This window comes from Amblyomma americanum, chromosome 4 (assembly GCF_052857255.1).
Source record: "Amblyomma americanum isolate KBUSLIRL-KWMA chromosome 4, ASM5285725v1, whole genome shotgun sequence".
Classification (NCBI taxonomy): domain Eukaryota; kingdom Metazoa; phylum Arthropoda; class Arachnida; order Ixodida; family Ixodidae; genus Amblyomma; species Amblyomma americanum.
Window position 1 is genome coordinate 144,712,264 of NC_135500.1, and position 16,627 is coordinate 144,728,890.

Genomic DNA, 16,627 nt, shown 5'->3' on the forward strand with positions numbered 1-16,627 from the left:
TTTTTTCTCGTCCAATATAAAAAAAAAAGCTCTCAGAGCACCGATCAAAGACCACTGAGATTTCAGAATTTATTTTGCACCTCAGTTTACACCAATACGCAATCCGTAGCACATCACCAGACTTCAGTGTGAACGACGCTTTGTAACTAGTAAATTTTCAAAATTACACAACACGCTGAGGCACACAGCATAAATGAATGTTACGCAGAGGCACGTTAGTAATAATTTCGGAAGAAAATTTACACAGTGTTTGAATGTAAACAGTATCACAAGTAGGTATTTTGGCTTGTCAAAAACAGCAGCTACCAGTTAGTCCAAACAAGCCTTGAAATTTGAGAGCACAGCTTCTAGTACCCACAAAAATCATTCCAGCGATACTAAGATTGGTAATCAGGCTTTGCGTGGCCAAAGGGTGTGCCATTCAAGAAGAAATTAAATCTATGGAACGTTTCTTACACATCAGCCAAAATACGTCTAAGCCATTTTTCTCATTGCCTATTTAGCTGAGCTGGTCTGTTTTCTTCATAGCACTTCTATGTGCTTATTATTCTCAAGTGCTAAATAACTACAACCACCATGACTAGCTTTCAAGATCAAAGTTAAAAGGCCCGCTCTATAATGAGCTGAATAAAATACTGTTCACTGTCTTTTAACAACAAGCGATGGGAAAAACAAAGACATAATATATCTTGCAAAACGACCCTTTTTTTTTTCTTCTGGTGGGTTCTTCCACTCAACAGCTCTTCTCACCTACGAACAACTACGCTTTGCAACTGCAAATCACGTAAACAGAACTCGAAACTGCAAAAGAAAGAGCACTGCATGCACAAGAAAAAAGGGCATCCGGGATAAGCTAGCTGTACAAAATGTTTTTCTTTAAAATCACATACTTTTTGCAATATAAGAAGAGAAAAGAAGCACTGTCCTGTTACTGCATTATGCACAAAATAGTACTTTGAAAGTGCGTTTTCATCAATGCCTCCCTGAAAAATGACAACGGACTATGAGTGTGCGTAAAAATTGAAAATACTTTCCATGCTCATACACGTAATCCTTCATCTTGAGCCTTACTTGCTAAGAAAGCAAAAAAAAAGAAAAGAAAAGGTTTCGAAGCTATTGAAACTATCAGGAAAGGAAATTTAAAGAGGGCACGTGCATCAAAAGCCAAGATATTGCTGGCAAGACACGGAAAAGATCTTACAAGTTCTAGTTTCACAGGCTGCGCACCCACGCATGCTGTGCTAGTTATACATACACACGACTGCATTTCTGGACTGCCACATTTGTGCCAAGAATTGAGGACTGTCTAAAATGTCCCAGACAGGCGATGGTCAAGACAGTCATTACCAGGAAAAAAGCCTGTGCAACGCATGCATAGAGCACAGGATTTCAAGTAATGTACGAATTTCATTCACCAGTGTTAAGCCTTACTCCAGCTTCTGAACAAACTCTTTATGGTTCGGGTGGAAATGAGTGTGAGGAAAATAGCCCCAACAGCCTTCATGCACAGCTGAATGCAATACATAGTCGAAGAATGTCTGCATCTGACCGGCTTCATAAGAAATGTAATATTTGTGTCACAACTGCTATGCATAACTATTTCTTCAGTTACAGTGCTTTCCAAAAGCTCCAGGACCATTTTGCATTTCGCTAAGACTGTTACCGAGCTGTGCAACAAAACTGCTGTTGCATTTCCAGCACTTTACACACTTTAGGCAGAGAGGAGGATGGTGTTGCGACTGCTTAGGTTTCTGCAGTGCAAGTGGAAATCTGCCACATGCTTCAGTTATTGGCAGTGCAGCTTGGGAAGTTTTTTAAAAACACCATCTACTAATAATTTTCATTAGGTTTTTCTTGCATTACATTGGTCCTACACTTTCACCTACCCTCCTAATCACTGAAAAAGCACTGACTAAAGCCGACAGCAGTAGGAGGGACAACCTCAGCGCAGCGATCCAAATATAAAGCTGCAAAGATGCAAGCTCAGCTTGTGCATGGCTGTGCGGTCCGAAGCATGCTGAAACAAAGATCTTTGGAGCATGTATACGTAGAACCACAGGCTCGGGGGGAAGAAAAAGTGAACGCCCACTTGGTGACCTACCATTTAGGCTAAACGTATTGCTGCCATTTCAAGCCGAATGCGTGAGAGTTTTTACACAGATGCTTCCCAAGCATGTTGCGTGATCCCAATCTCACACTCCCAACGTTGGCTGGCATACAAATATCATGCACACTACACCCATTTGGCTGACAGAGAGAGAGGTCCTGTACCTAAAGCCTACAATGTGAATGCTGCATTAAATATTGCCAGCAAATTGAAAAGTAGCCAAGACTGCAGTCACTTCACCTCAAACGCCAGTTACTCTTCTTTTTCTTGAAGACGCGCATACAGATATCAAGCTCCAAAATCTGCACTTTCTTTGGCTTGTCATGCCGTTTACTTTTGTTGTACTTTGGTGCAGTGCCCCTAAAATACAGAGTCACACCTTCAGACAACTGAAAAATGCACTTTTGAACATGCTTGCTCCCTAGAAACCTGGTTCCCTCAGAGGTCCAGCTTTGAAACATTTCCCCCAGCTTCAATTCCACATCAGAGAACTGCCTAGCTATCCTACTAGCCACAGTAAGGATAGCTGAGCTATTAATTTGTTGGCACCTATAATAATGCCTGAGGTTGCGTGCCCTGCACACAGAAACATGCGCAGCTTTGAATACACAACATTCTTCGTTTTCACAAGTGTACATGTATAATACAGGATTGGTGCCGTACGCCTCACATCACTTGCCTCTAAGTTTGTTTAGAACCACTTGGTCCTGGTCCGCAGCTCAAGTGCTAGGACAGATAATGTAGGAGCAGCATGGTGCCGAATTCATCTTCGATGTAATTTTTTCTCTCTGAATTGTTTACAGGCTACTGCAATCAACGAACAAGTATTCATACTATCCATATAATTCACTGTAGAATGTTTAAGGCAACAGTTGAAGGGGCAAGTGAGAAAGCTTGCACCTGCCGTTTCAATCATATGCTGTAGAACCGGTGAAGAGTAACAAAACCAATTTTGGCCTCACAGATTTCATGGAGGTGGAACATTAACTGCCTGTTTCACATTCACAACACCACACCCTTGTGTAGTTGACAACGCGACACTTCAGCACTGCATCAACAACCACAATTTTCTTGTTTACAGCATGCCACAAGCACAATGTTGGTCGACACACAATGGGGACAACGCAGGCGACAATTCCTGCAAATGCACTGGCACCACTGAGATGCGTGGGCATGACAGCCTTGGCTGAATCAGAAAGGAGAGGATGGGGTGTGCAGAAGAGAGAAATGAGGTCACGAGAGAAAATGCAATTGCACAATCCTGGTTAGAGGAGTACAAAAAGAAAGCACAATCTTGGCTAGAGGAATACTGTTAGCTTTGATGGAATGAGAAAAAAAAAAAGCGCACGGCAGAAAAGCAGATGTGGAAGTATGTCGCAGACCAATGGGGTAACAATGCTGAGGTTCTAGAGGAGGAGCCTACAAAGGCCTCAATACACGGGAACAAAAAGAAACACAAGACAAACCATGATATAGGAGTGCAGTGGATAATGGCTACAGGGCCTATAAATTGGGCTTTCGAAAACAAAGAAGTAAGTGAACAACTGAGAGTAAAAATGAATTGCACGCTAAGGTTTTAAAGGACAATTCATTTGAAGTACACACAAAGCGACCCAACATTGGAGCAACCTAGTGTGAATTGCAGTGACAACACACACTGCTACTTATGTACACCGAAAGAAACACATGAAAGTGGAAAACCAAAGACTCCACGCACAAAACGAAACATGACAGCTTCTGCTAGATATGTTTTTTTCATCGTGACTTTTCGAAAGCCAAATGTCTACCAAGTAACAAATTCTGAGCTCTGGAAATCGAAAGTGACGAAGGATATTTGTGGTTCAGGACATGAACCAGGAATGACATAACGAGGCATTAAAGGACATGTCACGAACGCCTCAAAGTTTCCTGTCATATGGCCACTGCCTTAAATACCAATTTTGGTTCTCTGATGCTGAAAACATAAAAAAACTGAAAGAAATACTGTAGGAGCCAAGTGTGGTGAAAGCACACTGCAAGAGAGGAAACAATATGAAAGTATCTCAAGATACGAATTGAAGCACTATATGCAAATCTTTCACACAAAACCCTTAAACTGCGATTAAAGCTGAGAGGCAAAAAACACTATGACTGAAAGGGGAGGGGGCACAAAAAAAACAAAAAAACTCAAGAGTTTGGGTGGGTACGTCAGCAGGAAGAATGCAAATGGACACATGTGGCATGGCGTCCCAGTTTTGAGAGGAGCACTAGAGCACTTTCTGCTTGAGCTTGCCCTTGAAGATCACTGGCACCAGTGACAGCACTGCAAAGCCAGCCAGTAAGGTCACCGACCACCAAGAAATCGCGTCTCGGGATGATGTCAGCTGATGCAGCGTGGTGCCAGCCTGGATGGCGACAAATGATGGCGGTGCTACACCTGCATGGACAGAAGAACAACGACATCTTGGAAAGACTGCTGTTTCAGGAGACCAGCTTATTCATGATGTAGACTGTCCCTCATATTTGGTATGTGTTTTGCTTTTAGTGTTTATGTTGATATTATGTGTTCTCAATTATTCTACTTTTGCACAGTGCCATTTTTGCTTCTGGCATACCAATCCATGTTCTGCGCCTCTTCCCTCCCTCTCCTCTAGGGTAAAATAAATAATATTTTGTGCACCCCTTCCATCAAGCACTCAACTCTTTTCGTCAACATGCCACAGGCTAGTACATGATCCGATAGTTTAAACACACTACAGCAGTTTTAATTTTGTAATCCACTGCTTTCAGACAAGCAGCGCCATAAATTTTGTGGCTTGAAATCTATCAAGGCCCCTAACACTTTGCGGCGGAAGGTTTTTTAAATTCCTCAAACTGAAAACAATTTGCAATATCCTACGGGAGACATCAAATAATGCTTTGGAATGCACCTCGCGTTATACCTGGAAACAAATTATGAATATAGTGTTAATTTTTATTTCCACGTTTTTCAAGGTAGATAAGGTGACCTAAGCCACCAGGCCTGAAAGCCACGAAGAGAAGCCAACTTTTCAATGACCTCGGAGAAGGTGGCTATAAATGTAGAAAAAAGGCGGAGCGGTTCGTTGCGAGAGAAGGCACTGAAAGAAACGAGTGAAGTAGGAAAAGCAATGAAGGGCAAACGGGCGCAGGACTCGGCATCTCGGAACACTGAGTATACTCAATCCCAGTATACTCGATCCTCACAGCACTACCAAAGATGTGATTAGTGCACAGGGAGCATGTTCTGATGCTGCGAAATGTAGTGTCAGTTAAAATAAGCATACGGGCATATGTGATTGCGTGCTTTAAAGTGCGCAAGCGCCAAACACTATTTCATACTGAGCCTTAACGTACGCTTGCGCTACGTATGTCAGTTCCTGAGTTTAGCGCGGCCGACTCTTGCGTGCTCTGAAAGATTGCTTCCAAAATGGTGGCACCCTTCGAAGCAGGACCCCTCGCCTCATACTGAGTTTGTCATTGTTAATGTCATTTTCAGTATGTTCACTGGCCATAAATGGGGCACTGGGCTTTCGTTTCGTCTAATCTTGCCGATAACACAACGTCTAAGTGACAAATTTGCTTTATTTTTTTATTTCAATCTCGCCTAAAACAAAACGTCTGAGCGACAAATTTGCGAATCTGACAAATGGCGTAACATCCCGCAAAATGCTTGTGCTTAGCGTACGCAAGCGTGCATACACTTATGATAAGTAGACAGTGTCAATTTATATTCTTTTCGGACCATATCTGTGCACACCACGGGGAAGACGACACGCAGACGACTAGACACAGAACAACAGGTGTAACATGCTCTTCTGATTGGTTGACAAGGTCTGCCTGTGGTAGTGCTGCAAGTTGGTTACGGGATGGAGTATAGTTCTGGGGTGGCACAATGGGACGGCGGTTACTGCTGCACGGAAGGGTTGGGTTTGCTCACTTGTGGCAGAGTGCATCTGAAGCATTGCCTCTTAAATAATGCTGACATATCCACTCATTCCGTATTTTAACGTGCCGTCTGCTTTCTTTTTGCTTGAGAGGGAGGAGGAGCCTCAGCTATGGTTGGCCTGAAGAGTTTGAGATTTATTATAGCCATAATAATAGTTCATTAAATAAAAATTTTCCTGAGTTCTTTACTTCCCGCTAACATTATATTAGCGCAAATAAGGTACAATGGTCATTTTTCCATCACATCATAGTTCCTATTGATTCCCCTAGAAACAATAGCATTAAAAAAGAGAATGAGGCTGGTTCCGTAAAAAATGATTAAATCCACAATATCTCAAGAAATCATCGGTAACTAGGGGCTTTAACTACTGTTCATATTCCTTTCAACAATCTTCTTCTAACACGTGTTCCCAGAGAAAATAAATTTTGGTTGCATGCAGCAGCTTCATTCGCCCGTTATATGTGCAGTGAATGTAGCGTACAGTATAAGAAAGCACTAATTGCACCTTTAAACCAATTGACAACTTTGAACCTTATGAAAACAGCAGCGAAGGTACTGCACACAGCACAAGATCATTTGACTTAGGCGTTGAAAGGAATGCTTTATTGCAAAATTTGAGAGACTTGGGCAGCTGTTTGGAGGTGGGCATTGTTAAGGCTTTTGTGTGTACCAATGTGGCACACACAACCTTATTTTTCTCTCACTGCATTTCTGCACTGACAATATTCTCGGTGATCTGCAGTATGCACTGCACAGTACATTGTTCTTGCCCATACAAATGCCAGGTGCTCAAGCAGAGTTCACTTTCGAAGCGACGTCTGAAAATTCTACTAGCAATAGCCAGATAACAGGGACTTTAGTTTGAGCAGAAGAGCCATTTGTTGTCACTGTTCAATGCCTCCTCTCCACATAGTACTCCCGGCAATGTTAAACGTGAGCGGGCTCCTAGGAGGCAGAGGGCTTCAAGCACATTTTTTACACCTACAGCCTTCACTGAAATGCTTCTGCACTTCTCTTTCTAATGGTTTCCCTTTGTCACACAGATTTAGAAAATGCAAAAAATATGCCTCGCCAACGCCACAACCATCACTTTTTGACCAAAGTCTAGCCTAGCCTTACTTTTTAAACCTGACTCTATATAGGGTTCATCGCTTCATACACACTTTTTCTAAAAAAAGAAAAAAAAAAAAACTTACTCTTGACTTCAATCAAAAAATAATTACAACAAAACCTTCCAGTTTGGGTAACAGGTTACTGGCAACACGAGTGCAACAATTTTCATACCTACCATAATGCAATGTTAACTAGCAGCCAACACAATTGCCACAGCTGGGCGCCCAAAAATTTGTTTCACTAATGACCAGCTATGCTAATCAGTATGACAGAAAAACTCTGCTAGTTATTATGTGCATTTTGCATTGGGCGCATGCTGCTATGAACACAGGAAAACGCAATGTCGACCAGTAACATAAGCATCTCCAGAGGGTGCTTACCAAAGAATGTGCCTAGAAAGAAAGGGGCTATGGGCACATCTATCACAGGTGCTGCGATGTTGATGAACCAGTTGGGCACGAACGGCGTCACACGCAGGAAAATCATGTAGTTGAGAAGGTTGTCCCTATGGTTGCCGACCTGCACATCACGCGCACACAAGGCAGGAGACAGAAGTCAGGGAAAAGAAAATTCAAGAAAGGGCATCAAGAAAGGGCAGTGATACAATGCAAAGCTGACAGACCCATTTTACACCACTTAAGTGTCCTTCACGGAATGCAGAACGATTTAAAAATACAAACTGCTAGACTCACCAGCCCCATCATCATCATCAGCAGCAGAAGCAGCAGCAGCAGCCAGGCTAAGTCAAGCACAAGACAAAAGCTTCTCGCAAATGATCTTCAATTATCTATACCTGTGCTGTCCCAGCTGTGGGCACCCTATCTGCAAACTTCCCAACTTAATTTCTTCATCTCAGTTTTTGCTGCATTCACCTCTCTTCCGCTTCTCTTGACATCCGCTCTGCCCTCGAAGACCACCCGTTACCTGTTCTGTGCATGAAGTTTCCAGCCCAAGCCTACCAATATCAGATATGACATCATCAGTTTGTCTTCTCTAGTCTATGCTGCTCCCTTTCTGCAACATTAAATTACGGCGATTGTTTCTACAGGCCTAAGTCAAGCATTGCCAACCTCCACTCCTCCCAGATGTTCCCGTTTTCTCAGTCAGCTTCTGGTTTACAGCAGAACTGCTGCCCAGAGGAGTTTAAGGCTCTCGGCAAGCAAATACTACTTGGAAGAAAACAGACCGCATAATTTTTATACCAGAAGAGTATATCGCAGAAGTAAAAATTATCTAGAACAGCAAACTGGAGGTTGGCAGTGCCACATAAAAGAATGACGAAACACCAACCACTGAATGTTCTCCAGAAACTGAAACGTCAAGAATACTTCTTCAGTGGTCGCTGCTTCACCTTCATCTTCATGTGCATACACAACCAGACTGGTTTCCCTCAAACTCTTGACTTCATAAAAGAACAAAGTGCACGGGATATGGCTGTCCTGGGGCTTCACGATGGAGCTGCAAAGTTCAGCATGGCATATGAAATGTGCGGGCGGACAACCTGCAAGCATGCAGTTATCAAGTTCCCTTCCCGCAGCGGTGGCTCAGTGGTTAGGGTGCTCGGCTACCAAGCCGGAGTTCCCGGGTTCTAATCAGGCTGCAGCGGCCGCGTTTGGATGGAGGTGAAATGCTGTGCTGTGCTATGCGATGCATGTTAAAAGATCCCCAGGTGGTTGAAATTACTCCTGAGCCCTCCACTACGGCATCTCTTCTCTTTCTTCCTTTCTTCTCTCACTCCCTACTTTATCCTTTCCCTTACATTGCAGTACAGGTGTCCACCGAGACACAGGACAGTGCCATTTCCTTTCCTCAAGAACCTATCAACTTTTTCAGTTATTAACTGCATAAAGCCACCAACACAGACACTTAACCGGCTCCCATTCTAAAAAGTACAAATGCTTTATACACTGTAACTCAGTTATAGCAAAAACGCAAAAAAAAAATCTTACAATAGTTCGCTATAGCCAAAATTCGTAGTATAAAATTGTCAAAAACACTGGCAAGGGCGGCGCAATTTAGCCCTTGAAGGGGCAGCAATTCTGGCGATCCTTACTAGAGAAACGGAGAGGCGTGTTCCCAGGTTTTGCCAGCGTTTCGAAGGCGGTCGCGGCTATTCCGAAGGCCGCAAAAACCGAGCGCCAATTAAGTTGGCTTCCCCGCACAACACCGCAAGCGCAGGTTGAACGCCGGCTACGATGGCTTCCCCGCATCACAGCCGTGTCGCATGGAAAGCGGTATGTCAGAGCGAAAGCTATTGCTGTTTTCACCACCTCCGCGACAGCCGACATGAGCGCACGGTTGTTACTGCAAGCTTATAACCACCTGCGTGCGCTGCTGCGTCCATGGCGCTGTCGACGGATGCCAGAGTTGCGAACGCGTGCTGACTGCCGGACTGCAACCCTACACGTCGCGAGTGCGTGATAAAAGCGCAAACCTTGGCGCGTACGCTTGCCGCATCACCACCTGTCACTTATGCAGTGCGGTGAAGCCTGCCGCCTGCCATCCGAACGGGCAGTTTGGCGCTTAGAAGTTCGATACAGTATATCCGTTTCATGGCCAACCGCGTTCGATATATAAAGTAGAAATTGCATGCGTCAAAAATATTTACGAAGAGTTCGATATAGCCAATAATTCGTAATATCCGTGTTTGTTATATCGAGGCTTGTCTCTATATTACAGGCTCTCTCAACGAGGAACCAGTTTTATTACCATGCAGATCATTTGACCCGCTTCAAAGAGGTGCTGCCTGATGCCATGCTCAAGGCAGAACATGGGCTGAATGCATACAGTTAAACACGCTTGAATCAGACACACAAACAGAATGTGGTGACATGCGATTAAGCTTCGCTACAGCGGGACAGTGAGCCTGATGACGCATCACGGTTGGTTCACATGCAAGCGAATGAGCGATTGAGTGGTGTGTCGCAGCGAAAATTTCCAACTTGTTGGAACCTCGCTGCTCACCGACGTGATGACTCAAAAACAGGCTTTTGCGCCGCCGCGGCAGGATTCGCTACCGTTTTCGCTTGCATGTGCAAGAGGCTTCAAACAAAGACAAAAGAATCGCCATGCGTAGCCGCATAAGAACGTCGTCCGGCAGACTCCATGACACTCATACCTGCTCTGACCACTTCATGGCCCTGGAGGGGAAGTATTTGAGCACAAGCTTCCTTCCAACCAGGTACGAGAAGAAGTAGCAGAACGATGCTCCCAACGCAGAGCACTGTAGAAAGATAAGAATGGATCACCTGCAGGACCAAATGGCAAAGGCAAAGCTTCCTATGCAAATGCTGCATGCTTCTATGTTCTCTTTTTTTTGTTACATATGTGCAGCACAGCATATCCTACAGGAGCAGGTGCCATTATTTTCCACCGAAATCTGCTCTGTGACTTAACAAACGTTAGAAAGGGCACAAGTATATAGCAAAGCCAGCATTAACAGTCTCTTGAAAGGAATACGGCTAAAAAAATTCAAAGATAACTATCATCTTCGTGTCCTTGTGCACCTATTGCTTAATACATTAGCAGTTATCTTTTTCAGGTATTTGATACTTCCTAATAATTGCACAGGATGTATAACAAATGCAGGACATATCCTTATGATTCTTTGACACAATTTTCAATGGCTTTGTGGTGTTGTTCGCCTTTCTTCACTGCTGAGTTTTTCGTTCAAACACTTTTATGTCCACTACATACAAGAGGCACCAATTCAGTTCCCCACTATGGGACCTCCTTTTAAATCTACATTTCTGCACTCACTATGCATGCATTGAAATAAACGATTCTTGAGACTTGTCCCGGCAAGTAAACATCCAAGAGAACAAAATTGGGACAAAAGAATTGACCAGAAAAGAGTAGAAGGGCATGAAAACAAGAACATAACTTACGAGGCACACCAGGAAGAGAGCCATAGGGAATGGAAACAGGAAACCGGAGAGAATACTGAGAAAGATGGAGCCTGGTATGGCAAAGGACTGCAGGCTGTATGGGCACAATGTTGTCAGGGGCAACAACTTGCTCAAGCAATATAAAAAAATGAAAAAAGAAAGTGCAGCACCATAGCCACTGACATAAAGCTGCTCTGTCAACCACTTCAGCATCAAAAGTTCAAAAAACATCAGCTTCACTGCAGTGCTACAGATACACAGAAAGTTAGCCTACATTCTAGGTTGGTTTATGGTTTATGGGGATTTAACGTCCCAAAACGACTCAGGCTATGAGGGACGCCATAGTGAAGGCCTCCGGAAATTTCGACTACCTGGGGTTAAAGTGCACTGACATCGCACAGTACACGGGCCTCTAGAATTTCGAATTCCATCGAAATTCGACCGCCGCGGCCGGGATCTAACCCGCGTCTTTCGGGTCAGCAGCCGAGCGCCATAACCACTGAGCCACCGTGGTGGCCCCCTATATTCTAGTATTTATTGCTTCTGCACTCTTGCACAATACAGCAGAGCAGCTTAACATGCGTGTCATGTCCTTTTGGCTCTGTGCCGACTTCTGCAACTCCACCTCGGGTAACATGGTCACATTGTGTACAGATGCAGAAACCAACCACCAAGTGAACTAATCATACAGAAACAATAAGGCTGCCGCTACTTTGAAACCCTCTAGATTGGCTACTCTGCCCATCGCAAATTCCTCCAACACACTGACATGGCCCGCGTTCACGAAAAGACTGCACTCAAGAGCAAGAGGACAGTAGGTGCACGCAGACAAGACATATGCAGCTGTAATGTGCGAGAAAGATGACAGCCAGCACTACAGCTAAGTTCCATCGTAAGAGCATAATACTAGTGGTGATGCGCACAGGAGCAGATTCACAAATTTTTTATGGCACAGCATCCTATGACAATGCAAGTGTCCAGCTAGCAGCCTATGCTGCCTCACTCGAACATGTAGCATTTATGAAAACAGTGCTCTCTTTAGCCTCCTTGCCATTATCATAATGATTGGCAAGTGACTAAACTAGAAAATGCAAATCAAATGTGAAAAAAGAATAAGCTTATAACCATTACCCCTGCCTCAGTTTAAACGCGTATCTGCATGGTTTATGTTACAAAAAAAAACCACGTGCATGCTTAAAAAGGATACAAGATGTATGTGACAAAGAATCCAGATGTGACAGCGAAAAAATAACGGTCCGTGTATCTGTTGAGCACCTGCCCCAAGCCCTTGGCATCTTCTATGTCCCGTGGAAGCTTGATGTGCTGTTTTTCAGATCTGATGTAAAAAATATTTGACATCATCAATAGCCAGAAAAAGCACAGAATCAAAGGGAAAAATGAAAAATCAGCCCTATTTCCAAACAGAAAAATGCTCTTCCCCACGTTGAGTAAACACGCAGGCACTAGCTACATATGTTGTGTGCAGCACAAACTTGAGAAGACTCCAAGTTTTATCATCTTCATCACCCGACTACATTTACTTTAATTAAACAATAAGTTTTTGAACTGTATACAAACACCAACATAACACCTAAACAACAACTGGTCAAAGATTTCAAGAGCAGACAATCTTGCCAAGTGAAAGTCGTACTCACGGATCCAGCTTTGGGAAATTCAAGTAGACTAGAAAAAGGCACAGTAGCGAAGAAAGGAATATCATCACAAGGATGAGGAATGCTCGGCTTGTGCTCTCCCTTCCATGTTTCAAAGGCACTGTCACGCTCTCTGAAAACAAAAAAACAAAGAAAAACCAGTTACGATCACAAAATGCTAAGTAGAAAGCAGCCTCAGAAGCCACTACCCCTGTGACTGCTTCTCTGGTAGAGTAACATTGGTATGTAACCCTGATACAGTCAATTCTTGATTTGAGCTAACTTAATCTGAACACTCGGTTTAAAGTGTCCTGAAGCTTTGGTCTCATCGAATGCAAGAGCATTAAAAGGTCCCCTTTAGTTTTGGTTCCTTTTTCGTTTTTTGAGGATCCTCATTTCTCCCCATGGTAGCCATGTCATTGCTTTTTAAATTTATGTTCTGTAATTATGTGCTAATGCAATATTGTTCAAAAGCAACTACACAGGGAACAAGGAGCCTTTAGTTCTTGGTTTGTCACCACGAAAAACAACCCTTGCTTTGTTTTGATTTGTTTCCAAGAACAAAAACTGTTAGAGAATCATCCACCAAGCAACGCATAAATATCAATGTGTGATCAGAGTTTATCCATATGATTTCAAGCCACACAGCAGGAGGCTTGCATATTCCTAAGCGGTGCACAAAGGACATTGTCAGTGCAAAGCGCAAATGAGCCAGCCCACATACTGCACATGCGAGCTCAGCTGTGAGAAGTCAGCCAAGGCCTACCATGTGAATTCATTTTAAGGCGAAAGCCTTATACGGCCCATTAGCAATGAAACCAGGTGTCATTGTTGGCATCCAGGAAAAGTGGCCCACAAAAGACCCAATGACGTCATTGGCAAAGCAAAATAAAGTTTATTCCAAAGGCGAGAAGAATTGAACCAAGGACCTTCAGATTGCAAGGCGAGCACGCTGCTCATAGGCCACAAAGCCGCGTTGCCGCTTGGCGAATAAAGATGAATCTAGTGTATGCGTTGCCTTACGACTATATGCTAATGAGAAGGTGTATTATTAGGAAGGAAGAAAAATATAAACTAAACAATCAATGCTTTCCATTCAAAACACGTAAGTAGTCTTAACTGCCGTCCATAATTTTTCTCAAGTTTCCATCTCAACAAGCAAATCAACTACAATTGCACGAAGGTGCAGCAAAGACTGTGCTACCCTTCTAATACTTAACACAAGTACCTTAACTCAAGTAATGCATGCCCATTCCTCTCCTCTATTGCCTTATACTCTTTTCCTCAACCAAAAGATGAAATTTACACCAAACAGTATACATTAAAGGTTTGGTTTACGGGGTTTTAACATCCCAAAGCGACTAAGGCTATGAGGGACGCCATAGCGAAGGGCTCTGGAAATTTTGACCACCTGGGGTTCTTCAACGTGCACCGACATCGCACAGTACATGGGCCTCTAGCATTTTCTCTCCACTGAAATTCGACCGCTGCTGCCAGGATCGAACCCAGCCACGTCTTTCAGGTCAGCAGCCGAGTGCCACAATCACTGAGCCGCGGCGGCGGCTTGACATATAAAAGGTGTCATATGATTGTGCAATAAATATATTTCTGGAATTTTCTACAAAAAGTGTCTTTTTGTTACTTTTCATTTCTTGCATTTTTTCTTCATTTGCTAAAACAACACTACTGTATCTTTTTCTGGCCAACACCGTCTGATAGTGTTTCATCAAGGTCATTTATTTACCTATAATTATTACCGCTGCTTTGACATACAAGAAAATAATCCTAGCATATCATAAATAAAGGACATCATGCATATCCTCATTGATGTAATTCTTGCAAATAGTAAAATGTACAAAGCTGAATTCATTGGAGAAATTCAGGAGTCACACAGTTACACACATTCATAATTTTTTATTAACATGCCTACAACGCTACGATCATCATTTGGATGTCTCAGTATGGCACATATGGCCTACCATGCTTGACTGATTTGAAAGGTAAAAATTAACTTAATGTACGCTGAGGAGCCAGATGGTCCGGCATAATGTTTGTCCTCGCCTCTTCTGTGTGCTGTCTGAACGTTACATTCTTCGTTAGAAATTACCTTATTCGTTTAACTCAATTTCCTGTGAAACCAATAAATTACAGCTACATAAATAGTTGAGTTTTACTCACTGAAGAAATGTTTACAATTACAGTTAGAAAAACAAAACACTGGCAAGCAATGGCTACAATTACGTCAGAAGGTTTTGCAAACTTTCACATTTGCCTCTCGACTCTAGAGTAAAAATTTCAAGCAGCTGCAAAAGAAAACCATATGTGTGGTGCAGCTCCAGTTGCTATTACTATTGCCGACAAAATGCCCTTCATGCATTTCAAAACCTTGTGTTCATAAATGAAAATGCTCATACTGCGCTAACCCCTGGCTTGGCAGGGGTAAACCTGCAACTCAAAAACCATACAAAGTGACCACTACTGACCACAAAACATCCGCTACGAATTTATCTTACGCAACGACCTTCGTTTCAATCCCTGCCGATTCTTCGCGGAGTTTGGAAACGAATTTTGCAGCGGGCACGTACTGCGTGACTGCTAATGGCATGCACGGCCGTCACACATGCTTACACAAATTTTTTTAAGAACGAAAAAATGAAAATGAGGTTAGCAAAAGTCCATATTCGTGTCATCACCTTTCTCGGAGCGCTGTGCAAAAAATATATCTGCGGACTAGGTCGAGCTGCTCAATGGCTGGAGAAGTGCGCGATAGCAAGGCCTGTCCTAATATGATAATCCTTACTTGTTGATCCAAGCTAGGGATGGCGTGACGCTCATGGGTTCAGTCGGTCACTGCATCACGAGCGGTCAATGCAGTACACGAACAGTTTTACATTTTTTTTTTTCAGCGACAAGGTCCCATGACAGCATCATAAAAAGGGCCCACTACGCATAAAATTTGCGGCGATTTGGGACACTCTGTTGCTTCAGAGATCACGCGACTTGAAGGCCTAGGAAGATGACCTGAAGAGCGAACGCCTGTGTTCCAGCAATGCGTCAAGCTGCGCACAGAAGTCAAAGACCGTTCGCTTTGACGAAACAACACTCCGCGCGACGCCTACGCTCGACAGCCGCGAAGCCCGCACCTACGCACTAGGCAAAAAAATTCATTCCAAGGCTTGCCTTCCCTGGCTTGTCATTGAAAACACGCAGTTACATCTCTCAATTCGTAAATGCCATCGCCGTTCTTCACGCCGGCAGGAACATTTCATTCAAAGAAAAACGTATCGATGCAGACGGAAATCAAGAGAACGGAACCAGCTGTAGCTGCACACATAAGCACAGGTCTGGGAAATGTATCCAGGTATTTACCGGTGGCTTAGTTAAGAGGTATACGTGGATTGTGACGTGTTGCCTTCATCGAGCTACGCAGAACAAATTCACCTAACCTTGAAAGACAGCGTCACAATGGGTCTATTCCAGCTGCGGCCCGAAGCACGAGCAGGGGCTATATTAATCGCTAATCGATATAAAAATAAAGGAAACGTGCATGAACAAACAGCATGTTTACTTAAGTACAAATGAGACAAACTGCCTAGGGAAGTTCAAGAAAACGTATAAAAACGCTTCAATAACGCACCTTGTTTCGTACTCGCATCACACTCGGCTGCCATTTTTAACAAGCAAATTTCCTTGATCCCTCTGGCGGGGAACGACAAAAGCTGAAAAGTCACTTCTCTGAAAAGCGCGAGTCAAAGTGCAGTAAAGTGAATTAACTGCCGTTATGGAAGCTTTTGCAATACTGGATTCCTGCACAAGCACGAATCAAGAGCTAAGTTTGCTAGTTTGTTTTCTTTCCGCATGTCGTCTGCATCTGGAGTGACTCGCTGAAAGCGCATTCAAAACGACAGAAAAAGCGCGCGCA

The 16,627-nt window shown here is 43.5% G+C and overlaps 1 protein-coding gene across 1 annotated transcript; it reads right to left on the reverse strand.

Moving 5' to 3' along the window:
* Positions 1-44: 44 nt before the first annotated feature.
* Positions 45-16,414, reverse strand: stas (Transmembrane protein stas). The gene is made up of 7 exons (XM_077661905.1): positions 16,343-16,414; positions 12,709-12,838; positions 12,261-12,389; positions 11,054-11,147; positions 10,285-10,389; positions 7,547-7,685; positions 45-4,523 (listed from the first exon to the last, which is right to left on the reverse strand). The coding sequence occupies exons 1-7, from the start codon at positions 16,374-16,376 to the stop codon at positions 4,354-4,356; spliced, it is 801 nt and encodes a 266-aa protein (XP_077518031.1). The 5' UTR covers positions 16,377-16,414; the 3' UTR covers positions 45-4,353.
* Between the last annotated feature and the right edge of the window lie 213 nt (positions 16,415-16,627).